The 14801-nt window shown below is 41.7% G+C and overlaps 1 protein-coding gene across 7 annotated transcripts in view; it reads right to left on the bottom strand.

The window, feature by feature from the left end:
• Nucleotides 1-14801, bottom strand: part of MAP3K20 (mitogen-activated protein kinase kinase kinase 20) — a 291544-nt gene that overhangs the window by 80332 nt on the left and 196411 nt on the right. Inside the window, exon 12 of one of the 7 annotated variants that reach the window (XM_068245499.1) lies at nucleotides 4000-5020. The exons of the other annotated variants lie outside the window; for them this stretch is intronic. Within the exon in view, the coding sequence (XP_068101600.1) occupies nucleotides 4691-5020 (330 nt within the window). The 3' untranslated portion in view covers nucleotides 4000-4690. Of the gene's footprint in view, nucleotides 1-3999; nucleotides 5021-14801 lie in introns of those variants that run through there. 7 annotated transcript variants of the gene reach the window in all.

Genomic DNA, 14801 nt, shown 5'->3' with positions numbered 1-14801 from the left:
TGCTGGACTGGGCTGATAGTAAGCAAGGTAAATCCACAGACAACCTGTCAGCAGAAACCTTCAGTTATTTTTTTGTAGAAACTTGTTGTAGGTTTTCTTTGTGAATTGGTTTTTATTTTACCAGCAAGTTCAACACTGTTCATAGAGAGAAATTAGAGAGGACCCTTTCATACTGATGGTGTCTTTTACAGATTTTCTGACTTTTTCTGACATCCTATACAAACCCCATTTTATTAGAAACTATTAAAACGTCAGAAATGTTATGTGGCCACATTACTGATGTCTTTATCTGTATGTAACTTTTAATAAAGTAGATTTTATTGGCTCTGTGCTGGACCCTCTCTGGTAAAGGGTTTGCTAGTCCCATTGGTACACGGGTGAAGTCGTGCACAGACTCCATATACCCGTCATTTATGTGCTGCTCATCTCCATCTTGTTGCAGTTTGCAGCATTTTGCATCTTTTAATTATATTCTATGCATTTTTTTTATTCCTTTTTACCACACACTGCATAGATATGTGAACTTGCAATGTTTTATTTCACTGCTTTTATATAATAATAACCAAGATGATAAAACCATAGTAAATTTAAGAAAAAATCCAACTGGACTTCTTAAAGGATACATGAGGCCAACCTAAGAAAGAAAAAGTTTTACTCACCCCAGGTTTCTTCCAGCCTCTAAAAGTCTATCAGGCCCCACGCCCAAAGGCCCCCTAATCTCCAGGCCACCGCTGTCCCTTCCATAAGATAGTTACCCAACACTGAGTGCAGATGGTCTTCTACACATGCGCACCCCACACCTCTCGCAATCACACTTCCATGTCCGGGAGGTGCTCTGCACAGTTCACCAAACTTTAACTGCGCAAGTGCAGAGCGTGCCCGGCGAACCTGATAGACTTTTGGCTTAGGTTTGCCTCATGTATCCTTTAAAGTGGGATTATACTCCCAAAAATAAAATGTAACCTCTTGCGGACAGCAGTGATTGAAATCTATGCCCTGTTTTGGAGCGGTTATTGCTGCCAGGATGTAGATTTCAATCACTCTTACCACATAGACCGCTCACTCTCACCATTCGTGCTGCTTTGTCGTCGGTGCAGTCCGCACGCTCTGCAATAATGCTGACAGCAGAGCTCTGTGCACCAGTCAGGAGCAGATTTAATTGGCTCCTGACCCTGCGATTACTGTCAGCCAGTCACAGTGATCACAGCTTGGAATTTGGGGGGGAGGTCTCAGGTCCTTAAAGGGCCAGAGACCGCCCATTCGAAAGTGGTTAAGTACTCTTATTTACCTAAAAGAGCATTTAAAAACATTCCCAAGTATTCCCTGTGTTTAAAATGGTTTATTTCCTTTGTAGAGAGCAGTAGAAGCTTACGCATCTTTCTATTTCTATGGGGATCAAATAATTAGATAGCATTTCTCCCACACCCTTTATGGTAAATCCCAACAATTTAAGAGAAATTGAAGGGGAATGTGCTGAATAGGATGGATGAAGCCACCCCTCAATTGTCAAATTATCCGGAAAGCTGACATTTCCAACAAATGAATTAATTGTCCAATGTAAAATCACAAACTTTCTCTTTATTAAAACAATGGGCCCAAAGGCATTCATCTATAATGACAACAGCAGTGCCCTGTGAGAGGGCTGACATGTCTGTTTAACGCAATGCACTCGCTATACAGCCATGTGACTCTCTTAAAGGACAACTGTAGTGAGAGGTATATGGAGACTGCCAAATGTACTTTCTTTTAAGCAATACCAGTTACCTGGCAGCTCTGCTTATCCTCTGCCTCTAATACTTTTAGCCAAAGACCCTGAACAAGCATGCAGGAGATCAGGTATATTGGGCTGGTGCACTCGAGTAGTTCCCGGAGCATTTTTTTAAAACGCGTGCAGGGGGAGAACCGCTTGGCTAATGAAAGTGAATGGGATGGTGCACACCTGAGCGGTTCGTTTTTTTCTACAAACGCAAACTCGGGGGCTGCAACATTTTTAAGATTTCTGAGGCGTTTCTGCCTCAATGTTAAAGTATAGGAAAGTGAAAAACCGCTCTGAAAAACGCCAGATCAGAGCGGTTTTCCAGGTGTTTGTTTTTTTTACAGAAGCTGTTCAGTAACAGCTTTTACTGTAACAATATTTGTAATCTGCTACACAAAAACGCTCCAAAAACCGCTAGGCATGTTTAGAAAGCGTCTCTAAACATGCCCAGAATCGCTCTGAACAATGCTTCAAAAACCTCTAGCGTTTTGCAGATCTGCTACAGGTCATGGTGTGCACTGGGCCTTTGACATTTTTGTCAAATCTGACAAGATTAGCTGCATGCTTGTTTCTGGTGCGATTCAGAGAAAAATCTGCAGCCAAATAGAGCAGCAGGGCTGCCAGGCAACTGGTATTGCTTAAAATGAAATCAATGTGGCAGCCTCCATATGCCTTTCACTACAGTTGTCCTTTAAGTGACTTGCTGAACAGTGCCTCCAAAGAGAGACCCTGAAGTGGTCTTGACAACATTGGTCTATAATTGATCAAAAATTGGACAAAATGATTTGTTGGAAGCGGCTATCTTTTTTAGTGGGAAGGAATGACGCACAGTGCACAACAGAGTTGCTTCCAGCAGGTGGGGTGAGGAGGAGAACAATGCACTCAAAGGCCACAGTCAATTACACAAAGTGTGAAGAAGATCACAAAGTGTGAAGAAGCACCACACAAAGTGTAGTGGTGTGCCACAAGCCCAGCCACTGTGTCTCTGGGGCTCACAAATGTCCAGATACCACCAAAGGAGTAGGATTATAGCTCTTTTATTCCATCACAAGGCATTAACAATGACAGACAGCTATTTTGGGCTATGAAACCTTTATTCAAACTGCATAAACCCGTATGCAGTTTGAAAAAGTGCTTCATAGCCTGAAACATCAGTCGGTCACAGTTCTCTCCATGCGATGGAATAAAAGAGCTATAATCATACTCCTTTGGTGGTGCTGACCCATTGGTGCTTTGGCCATTTAAAGTTCCAGCATTCCCACTCTTCAAGTAACCTTGGGGACACCTGAGCATGTGCTCAATCCTTGGTCAAGGCGACCATGAGAAGCCACCTTGGACGAGTTGCATCTAGAGTGTGCATGCACCTTAATTCAATTTACTTTATGCAATCTACACATCATTGCAGTTACAGATAAATTGAGAGACAAGATGACAGCCAACTCCACAAGACTGTCAACTCCACAGATGTATAAAGAGGTTTCTTCATACTACCACAATATCACCTCGGCTGTGATGAAACCAATCAATTCAAGTGCAAACCAGATGGTAAAACTGCACTGTATGAAGTGCCACTCTTTAGAAAATCCTATGATAAAGTCCAAGCCCAGGAAACATTTTCTGCATTGAGCAGTGTGTAGAAGTGGGTAAGACCCACTTTTCTTCTTTTCCTGTGTCCCCATTAGGGAGATTTTTTCCTCACATTCTATCCTAGGAACATCCATGGCTAGATTATGTACTCTGGGGGTTCCACACAAAGCAATAAAAACTGCAAATGGCCTTAAAACTAGCAGACATTTTCACATTTAAAGCAAGAAAAATCTCTTTACTTGGACTTTAAGTCATGCAAAGTACTAGAATAGCAAAGCTTATCACCCTTGTATCAGCTGCCCAAGTTCAGCTGGCAGTATAAAGATGCAGTTGTTGAATTGAGTTTTTTTCATTTATCAGTGAATGAGTTGCCATGGTTACATGATGCTCTTCTGATGTGTGGGCAAAATGAATTTGTCCACGGTTTGTGGGTTGGGTCTTTGAACGATAAAGAGGTTTTCTTCTGATAGCAAAAATATCTTTTAAGCAGTTAGTACTTGGGTCAAATGGCTGACACTGGCCATTTTAACCATCCAAAGTATAAAGTCTATATGATAACCTTTATTCTACACATTGTTTTTTTATATTAATAATTTGGTTTTATTTAAAAATATTCTCGGATTTGTGGTTCACAGCACTCAGTACAGCAGAGACCCTTTCCTTTCTGCAAACAATTTTATTCATATATGGCTTATTTACAATTCACAGGCTGTTAGTTTACTTCCTCCAGCGATGCAAGTGTATTAAACACAAATTGTTCACCACGCAAAAACAGAAAAAAAAACCCAAAAGAAAAAAAATGCAACACAAAACAGATGAAAAGCTTTAGTATGTAAGTGTTAATTTTTGTGACCATACCAGACAATAAAAACAAGTCTCTCAATGCTAGTGTTAGTAAAGCATCAGTCTTCCATCACAATAAATAATACAATTTCAGCAGACTATTCATACAGAGCAAACAACTACTGGCAGAAACAAATGCCAAAAGCTTGTAAAATAAACTGAATGCAGAGTGAATAGGGTGTGTTTGCCAGACACAGTACAAATAAAAATTATACAATGACAACAAATATGTAAATACGTATATAAAATCAGGCAACGCAAACACAACTCATACAGTTCTCGAGAAACAGCACAATTAGTTTCAAGTCTCACATCACATGAAATGCCAACATCATAAAAATTACAAACAAAACAGTATTTTCTCACATTGAACTGACCTAAAAAGGGTGTATACAGAAGCTATTTTCTTTTTTTGTACAAGGGTCAAACAATTTGACAATGTGATTCACACATTACATAATGTCCAAAGAAGAAAAATTGCTGGCTTGAAATTTTCAAAATAACTTATTCGCTGCTGTCATCCGACCAATCAAAGTCTCCGAAACCAACGGCCATGTTGAGCTTCTTTCCTTTTCGGACAGATGTGGTTTTTGAGGAATTCTGCTTGGCTTGCATGTTTATTTGAATCCCAGAATGCAGGACGGGTCCAACAACGCCCATGTCGAACATGTTCCCGAAGCCCTTCATCATGGCCTGCAGGCTTTTGTTCATACCATCTACCTCCCCGTTACTGGTGGCTGTGATCTGACACGACATCTCTGCACTGTTTGACTCCTCTGTTTTAGATTCAAAGAAACACTTCTGAGAGAGCCTCGCAGGAACAGGAAAGTAAAGCTATTAAAAATAGGAGGAAAGGACAGAGGCAAAAAAGGGAAAGTTAGAATCAATTTAAATCAAAGGATCCATGAAAAATAATATGTGGATTAGTCTTCAGTAAATGAAAGTTAAGATGATTAGTGAATTAAAAGAAAAAATGGAAGTTGCGTAAGATTTGATCAGAAATGACCTTTTTGATTGTGTAATTGTGTATCTATATGGAGTCTGTTTTGTGTGCAATTATTGTAGTAATCTTCGAAGGGAAGAAAAGAAAGCTTTGATAATATGAATAAAGGAAAAGCAGAAATACAGAGTGTAAATAAAATGGGGGGTAAAATGGACATCAAACCGTTACTGTTCTCTGGCTGACCATTATTCTAGATGGTTTGATGAAATGGTCACTGCTACCCATCAAGTCATTAAATGACCCGGTTAGTGTGTGAGCCTGACAACTTATTCAGCATGAAATTTTATTTTTGTAAAAAATAAATAAATTATATAATGTAGTTAAAATATGACTAAAATTGAATATAAAGTACAGATTTCAATTCTTCAATCTTAAAAAATTCACACAAATGCATAACAGCAATACAGCACAATTTCAAAATGGAGAACAAACCATACAATTTATTTCTTTATGCTGGTTTGTAGCACATCCATAACCATTAGCTGAACAGTGTCATATAAATGGACTTGCAGGCAGCATTTTCAGGCAGTTTTCCAATCTTTGCATTAATTAAGAACAAAAAAGTCCAAAACATCTGTTGGCCTGTTGTACTTCATACTGTTAATAACTACAGGTGAAATCTTCATGGCTTATACGAGTGCATAAGGGATGATTTACATGTTCCACACACTGTACTTAAAGGGGCACTATGGCTAAATTATTCCTTATAATACCATTTCATATAAAATATTTGCAATTATAGCAATGTTTGAGACTTGTAGCAGAATAAAAGTCAGTTTCAGTATCACTTTACCCTAAATCAGTGCTGGAGTCACGTCAGAAGAGAGAGCTATCTGACGCCAATTCAGCACATTCCATTCTGCAGGAGGAGGCTGCCTTATCAGACGTTTCATCTGACCTTGTAATCTCCCCCTTTTTATGTTTGGGAGAGGATTCACCCAATGTCTAACTGCACATTAGTGTAGTTACAGCTCCTCTGATCTGCCGTACTTCTCAGGACAATGAGGTACGGCTCTGATTAAAGAAATGCTCCCCGCTGAGGCCCTGCCCCCTCAGAGAATCTGGCACAGACACCTTGTGTTGTCAATTACCATGGAGACCAGCTCTCTTATGCAAGGTACGTCATTGTCCTGAGACGTACAGCATCTCAGGGGAGCTGTAACAACACTAATGTGCAGTTAGACATTGGGTGAAAATGGCCCCCACAGTAACCAGATCTCAACCCAATAGAGCATCTTTGGGATGTGATGGAACGGGAGCTTCGTGCCCTGGATGTGCATCCCACAAATCTCCATCAACTGCAAGATGCTATCCTATCAATATGGTCCAACATTTCTAAAAAATGCTTTCAGCACCTTGTTGACTCAATGCCATGTAGAATTAAGGCATTTCTGAAGGCGAAAGGGGGTCAAACACCATATTAGTACGGTGTTCCTAATAATCCTTTAGGTGAGTGTATGTCCCACCCCTCTCCATTAGCTCTCTCCATTCACTCCTGCCATTCATTAAAATTCCACTGCCAAACCCTGAGCACACTTCATGTAGGCTTTGGTCAAGAGTAAAGGCTCATACACACATCAGACCATAGTCTTTGGAAAACGAAAGATCACAGACCAATTTTACCCCATGTAGTAGGAGACCCATACCTACACAGTCTATTCTATTGAGCTGAACTCCCCATCAGACAGAAATCTTTGCAAGATGCTGCACACAAAAATGCTGTAGACATTCAAAAGATCAGTATCTGCAAAAGATCTGTTCCTGCAAAAGATCCGTTCCTGCAAAATGCATTCATAGTCTATGATATCTGCAGATCCTCATACACACCTTGTTTAACAGACATTCATCTGCAGATCAGATCCACCAGGATGGATTTTCAGATCTGCAGATGATTGTCTGATCTGCAGATAAATGTCTGTTAAACAAGGTGTGTATGATGATCTGCAGATCTCAGACTATGAATGCATTTTGCAGGAATGGATCTTTGGCAGGAACAGATCTTTTGCAGATACTGATCTTTTGTTTCTGTTCCGCATCTTTGTGTGCAGCATCTTGCAAAGATTTTTTTCTGATGGGGAGTTCAGCTCCATAGAAAAGACTGTGAAGGTATGGCTCTCATACTACATGGAAGGAGGTAAAATTGGTCTGTGATCTTTCATTTTCAAAAGACTATGGTCTGATGTGTGTATGTGGCCTTATGGCCCATACTCACGGGCTACAATTGTCGCCGCAACACGCGGCGCACGCGTGTTGCGGCGACAGGTCGCCCGTGAGTATGCGGCATTGCACGGGCGCGCACCCCGAACTGTCGCTCGTCGCTGATGTCGCCAGGCGATTGAACCGCTCAATCGCCTGGTGACAGTTGCCGCCGCAACTCTGCCGGAACGGTCGCTAGTCCGCGTGAGTACGCGGAATAGAGACAGCAACCTACATAAAGAATACGGAGCTTCCGGCGGGGGGAGGAGGAACGTCGGCGACAGCTTCCGTCGCACCGCTGGTCCCTCTTCCGCGTGTGTACGCGGAGGGACCTGGCGAGGAGCTGTCACCGGCCTGTCGCGCACACGCTCACGTGTGCTGGTGACAGGCCAAAAAAGTTGCCAGTATGGGCCATTAGGGTACATACACATCAAATTTTGATTGGCCAATTTCATACAAAATGAGGGCCAACAGATCTTGAACCCTATGAACAGATTGTGTAGGTAAACTCTCATACTACAAGGGAGTGGTAAGATTGGTCAATGATTGGCCATGCAAAATTGAAGGTATGTACCATGTTTAAACTGGAAGGGCATGCCTGCTGGGAATGACCCAAACATTTTTCAAGTGTGAAACTAGAATGTCCTAAAAACCCTTTCTCCAGCAGAAGCTGATTAGTTTTCACTTTTGGAAGCAAGGTTAGCTCATAAAGAAAGTATTGATGTTCAAGTTTGTTTTTTTTTCACTAAAGACTGTCGGTCATCCTTTAAAATATTGGAGGTATATTTTTCAATAACCCCAAACACACACACATACCTTTTTTTAACTTCATAACCATGTAATTCCTTTATTTTACATTTCTTTTATAGGTGAACGGGTATTACTTAGCGGATTAAGAATTTTTAAATCCCCCCCCCCCCCCGTAGAACGAACGTTTCTACAGGAAAAAAAAAATCATACCTTTTTTTGTTTTTTTATGAGAGAAAATTCAGATCGGATTTCCCCATTTTTTTTAGGAGGAAATTCCTGATAAATTTTTGCAAGATTGTATGGTGTGTGGTAGATTGACAATTTCATAATGTAGAGATGCAAGCATTTTTTTCCCAGAGTTTTCAATAATTTCTTTTCATAATTGGGTAAAAATGTGGTACATTGGTCACATTTTTCAAATGTTACAATCAATCTGAAAAATTGAGACGGACCAATTTCTCCTTACAGCTCAGTACTAGTTTGAGTGCTCCTGGGGCTTGATCCAGTTACAGCTATAGCTAGCATTAAGGGCTAGTGGTAGCGTAGTACAGGCCAAAAGTACTTTTGCCAAACTTAGTTAACCTCCTGAGCGTTGCACCGCTCTGGAGGTTTTGCCAGTTTGTGCCCCCCAGAGATCCCAGGCCTCAAAACCCTTTAGCTAGCACTAGGCCAGCTAGTACAAATGCCCGGCACCCCCCGATCCCCCGTTTATACATTACCCAGCCTGGATCCAGCGATCAGCGCAGCCTCCCCGCACAGCTCCGGTTTTCACTATGGGGAGGATTGCACATGACATGATGTCGCGGACGTCATGCACAAACCCGATCCTCCCCCATAGAGAGACCGAAGCCGTGCAGGGAGGCTGCGCGATCGCTGGATCCAGGCTGGGTAATGTATTAACGGGGGATCGGGGTAGGATGGGCGGCTTTCGAGGGGTGCCGGGCACTTGTACTAGCTAGCCTAATGCTAGCTAAAGCGTTTTCAGGCATGGAAGACTCCTGGGGCCAGGAAACGGTATGCCAGACACCGTGTCGGGCATACCGCTAAGGAGGTTAAAAAGGAGCAGCTGTACACCTCTTTCTCAAAACAGTCAAAAAGTCAATAAGGCCTGAAACCCACTAGCAGTGCTTTACTAAGCCTTTTGTAAAGGCTCGTGATTTGAAATGCTAGGGGTATGATCCCACTTGAGCAATGCAATTTAAGAAAAAATAAATCCCCCATAGCATTACTTTAGCAAGAGCTTTTCGAATCACAAGCCTTAGAAAAAAAGCTACCAGTGGGTCCCAGGCCTTACAGATTTCAGATGTGCAGCATCAAATATGAAGGCAAATCAGTGCATTTTTTTACTTGCCCTACCTAGGTGAAAAGACATCATCCAGACCAGTAAGTTTCTTTCATCAAAATGGGGTTTAGCTTGCTGATGCAATTGTCAGACTCATCAGTGTTAAAATGCTGGTGAGTCCAATGGATCAGGTGACGTTGTAATGTCACTTGACTAAGTGCATTTAAGCGTAGGCAGGGCGTTTAACTCACACCTTTCATGCTGCCGGGAAAGCTAATGCATATCTTCTACTGCTGCATCTGGGGGGTCTCCTTTAATAATGAGACCCCCAGAGCTCCCCGTTGGTCTGTCCGTGCAGCGCCCCCCCCCCCCCCCCCCCAAGCTCAAGTCAGACACCCTCAGCTCCGAGCAATTCTCCCCGCAGCACCGCCGAACATCTGCCGCCCCTTACCGCAACTCCCACCTCTCTAATACTTTCTGGGCCCCGGAAGAGCATCTTTGAAGCTCCCGCCGGGGTTCTCCATTGGCCCACTGTCTGGACCAATTGGTTACATTTATGGCAACTGTCCCCTGATGTATACATAGGTGACAGTTGCCACCCAGCAATTGCAACTGATTAATACGACCCTGCAGGTGCACAGGAATACCTGTCAAGCTATGGACTCGAAATGTCCTCATGTGAAAGAGGACAGACGCTTACAGATGATTAACAAATGAAAAAATTTTAAATATGTTCAGCTTTAGCCCTTACATTAAAGTCTGGTACACACAATCAATGATGATTAGCCAATCACTGCCCAATTTTACCACCATGTAGTATGAGGGATAACCTACACAATCTGCTCATAATTTTCAATATCTTTTGACCCTCATACTACATGGAGGTGGTCCTCCATTTATTGGCCAATCATAATTGAAAGCCTGTACCAGGCTTAACTCAGCGTTTCTCAAACCTGTCCTTGTGGCTCCACAACGCACAATGGCACATGTTCTCCAGGCAACCTCACCTATGCACAGGTGGGGTAATTAGTGTCTCAGCTAGGTGGATTCCATGTAGCTCAGACATAAGCGAGGTTGTCTGCAAAACATGCACCATTGGGGAGTCACGAGGACAGGTTTGAGAAACATTGCAAACAACTCCTTTTTAGACAGTTAATTAAAGCATTAAAAACATTCACTGTGTAAACATTAAAAAAGCAATAAAAGCAAATACACATTGCTAAATAGTGCTCAAAACTGTGTAGTGAAATAAAAAATATGCAGTGGTGTTAGGTGAAAAAGGATGCCATGACAAATTTAGAAGTATTGTATTTATTAATAATAATTAGGTGCTCATACAAGAAACACAACATGCGAAGACATCATGCAATTAAAGTGGTTAGTAACAAAGCAAACATTAAGAAGCAGGCAGAAAATGGATAATATAACATATATAAAACTCAAATGATTTTTTTCAGCCAATCACTTCGGAACATAAAAGGCTGCTTTAGTTTTGTGAAATGGCACAGTGATTATTATTCACCATTATGTAGTTATTTCTTGTATTTACAGCACAAACATATTACACAGAGTACACCGAACACCACAAATTACACCTTGTCCATCACAGGGGCTCACAATCTAATACCTCTACAACATTCAAAAGACAGTATTGAGGGTATCAGCGCTCTTACTGGTGACTCTCAGAAACAGACATTCCATCTAGGATGGACAACGAGCAATAATTTGGTTTAATAACAATCACCTTAAAGGGAACTTGAAGTTAAAAATATGAAGGCTAACATATTTACTTTAAACAATATAAATTGCCTGGCTGTCCTGCTGATCTTCTGCCTCTAAAGGGTGTGCGATTCAGACACTACTAATGCCCCAATGATCAGCAGGACAGCCAAGCATATGGTATTGTTTAAAAGGGAATAAATATGGCAGCCTCCATACCACTCTCACTTCAGGTTCCATTTAAGGCCTCTTTCACAGTGGGACGTTAAAGGATACCACAGCCCACAGGCTGTGGTAAAATAGATGCTGCTATGCGTTGGGAGAAAAAAGGACATAGTCACCGTTTCCCTCGCTCCCTGCTGTCAGCCCCCGCTCTGTTCCCACAGCTGCCGGTACCGGCCGACTCTCCTGACCCGGTCATACTGCGCTGCGCATGCGCAGTATGTCCTATAATCTTCCCTTCTGCCGTCGCATCATGACGGCAGAAGAACGGACACTACCCAGCCTCCTCCCTTCCCAGCGTGTGCGGTCCACTAATAAAGCTAGCGTGGCATGGTAGCTGGAGTTGCGCTGGGAGTGGCGATTTGGAGAGAGAGCGGGCACTATCAATAACAAAGTGCCCGCTTCCTCCGTCCATCCCAACTTACTCCCCCTCTGCTCTCTCTGCAAATCGCCGCTCCCAGCGCAACTCCAGCTAGCATGTCACTCAAGCTTTATTAGTGGAGCGCACACGCTGGGTAGGGAGGAGGCGGGGGAGTGTCCGTTCTTCTGCCGTCATGATGCGACTGCAGAAGGGAAGATTATAGGACATACTGCGCATGCGCAGCACAGTATGTCCGGGTCAAGGGTCAGGAGAGTCGGCCGGTACCGGCAGCTGTGGAAACCGAGCGGGGGCCGACGGCAGGGAGCAAGGGAAGCGGCGAGTATGTCCTTTTTTTCTCCCTACGCATAGCAGCATTTATTTACCACAGCCTGTGGGCTGTGGCATCCTTTAAAGTTTCACATTATGAAAAATTATAACGCAGACTAACGCACAGCAATACATTCACAGTGCACACGTTGCATTGTGTGTAATGTGTAGCAATATTTAGAAAGTGCTGCATGCTGTGCGTTTTTTTTAAACGCATGCGCCGTTTTTGTTCCATCAGTATGCGATTAACATGGCGCACTAAGAGACAACGCAGTGCAAAATAACGTCAAATTTCATGACCTACGTGCGCTGCGTTAGGGGCACGTTGTGCGACTTAAACGTGGCCTCAAATGCAACGTCCCACTGGGAAAGAGGTCTAATTGACAGCTGGTTAAGTCTCTTCCTCTGTCGAAGTAAAGGTTGCATGCTTCCTACATACTACACACTTCTATATTATCATCACTTTGCAAATAATTAACATACATTTAGAGACAATCAAAAAATTCATTTAGGGGCAATCAGAATGATAACCAAGAATGATACTTTTCTTGCTTCTAATGTTCTATTACTTATATATACTTATATATACACACAACACATACAATTCATTATATCGCAGGTTTTTCGCTTCAGGGTCATTTTAAATTGTACAGGGGTTCTATTCCTATTCCCATAAGAAATGATGCTGCTAATTCGTCTAATCTCACTGATAATTTGAGGTGACTTTCATTCTTAGGAAAACTGTTTTGCTGGCTCCAATCCCTAACAAAGTCATTATATGCCCAAAAAGGGTTTCGACCACATAATTGGAATCTAGTCCATTTTTGAACACTCAACAGTTTAATCCTGTGATGTCGCCTTGCTTCTTGTAAGTACATCCCTATTTATTCCCTCTAGCAAGGAACACAATGTGACTAGCCTTCTTTCAAGGATCTAGAAGCTGATACAGAGGTCAAACATCACTGCCAGCTGCCTGGCAGGTCAGCCAATTAATTTATAGTTCTCTTGTAAAAGTTCCTGAGATCCTTCTCTTGGCAGAACACTACAGAGTGATAATATCCCAATAAATGTCATCCTTGATCAGCTCAGTTTGCACCATAACAAAAGCTATTAAAGGTGCAGTCTTGTCTGTATATTTTTTATCAGTCCTATAAATCACACGAGTCTGAGCCTGGGGATCAGTTTTCTTCTGTGATGTATAATAATTGTACAAAAAAAACAGAGAGATGTGGCCATGCAGCATGCTGATTGATAAAATACAGCTATTTTTCCATTCCTTGGTACATTTTGATGTCAACAGGAGATTGCTTATTATTGGGCCGATTCAGAGAGGCAGCACAAATGGCAAGAGCAAGAATCAAAGTACTGTAAACCACAGCCACCAGACAGACTGAATCTCAATAAAAGCAGTACCTTCTGATTTCCATAGACAGGGCAGTATTTCTCAATGCGCACATTAGTCTTTTGCAGTGTTGCTTTTGAATTTTCGCCAAAGTAATTTTCGCATCGAAAATGTTATTTTTCGACTTCAAGAAATTTTCACAAACAATAGGCTTGTATTTTCACAAAAAAATAATTTTTACTCCCCCCCCCCCCCCCCCCAAAAAAAAAAATGTAAAAAGCGCGACGATACAGAAAAATGTTTACAGAGTAAACTCTATTTTTTCCATGAAAATGAGTGCAAAATAAAAGTAGTTTTTGGTGGAATTTTTGCCTGAAAATAGAATTTAACATTTTCGCAAAAAGTAATGCAAAAAACGTATTGGCATTTTCATTCATCACTGATCTTTTGCTACAAAGTTACACTTTCAATACAATTTTAAGGGGCTCCTGCTAATTCTAGCTAGTCTCTGGTAGACATGGTCAAGGAGATACAAATAATTCTAGCCAGCATGAAATTGTAACGCAAACTGATGTTCAGAACTGTGCTACTAAGTTATCAGCAGGAAGCAAATTTGATTGGCCTAGTTCCAAGTTGCTTACAATTTGCATAAAATATGTATGCAAGCCAGGAAACTGGTTAAGAAGGGGGGAAACGAGCACTGCAAGTGAGGAAGGAGACAAATCTATCAATACTGCTCTCTGCGCATAACATGCACTGAAGAAAACTGCCAGAAAACACAGGAGCTCAGCTTCCAGATACAGATAAGGTGGCCTAACTTCCTCATACAGTATATGCATATTTGCTTTAAGTGCCGTTTAGACAGATATTCAAAAAGCTGTAAGTCTTAGGTGGGCAAAACCATCTCTGCCTAGGAAATGAGCCAAGGGAAAGTCAACGCCCCCCAATTCTCTAATTTAACCGACTGCCATCTATTTTATTTTATTTTTATTTATTTTTTTAAACTACACGCCAGTGGCAGTTCTGTTTGTATTGTGTTTATTAAAAATCTTGCCCAACTCTACATGTACCAAAGTGCACATTAGACGGTAGGGATTGTCTTTGAGGTGCAAATACATTTGAAATGATTGAGACCTAGAGACCCATGCTAATCAGAATTATGCTCATTGTTATGAAAAGCTACAGTAAAAAGGACTAATCAAATATTGCAGAGACATAATTTCATGGTCCATATTCAAGCTGCTTACATTTGCAGTAACATTTGCATAATTCTGCATCAACTTAGAATTATTAGCATATTTCAAGCAGAATATAAAGTTGGCATTGAGCCAAAATGTTGTACTAAATGCATCCTAGACAACTGTGGCAAAGGCATATTAGGAAATAGAAACGCCCACAGACGTCTACTGCAGG

Source organism: Hyperolius riggenbachi, chromosome 7 (assembly GCF_040937935.1).
Source record: "Hyperolius riggenbachi isolate aHypRig1 chromosome 7, aHypRig1.pri, whole genome shotgun sequence".
NCBI lineage: Eukaryota > Metazoa > Chordata > Amphibia > Anura > Hyperoliidae > Hyperolius > Hyperolius riggenbachi.
The sequence above is the reverse complement of the archived record's forward strand: the minus strand, read 5'-3'. Positions and strand labels throughout refer to the sequence as shown.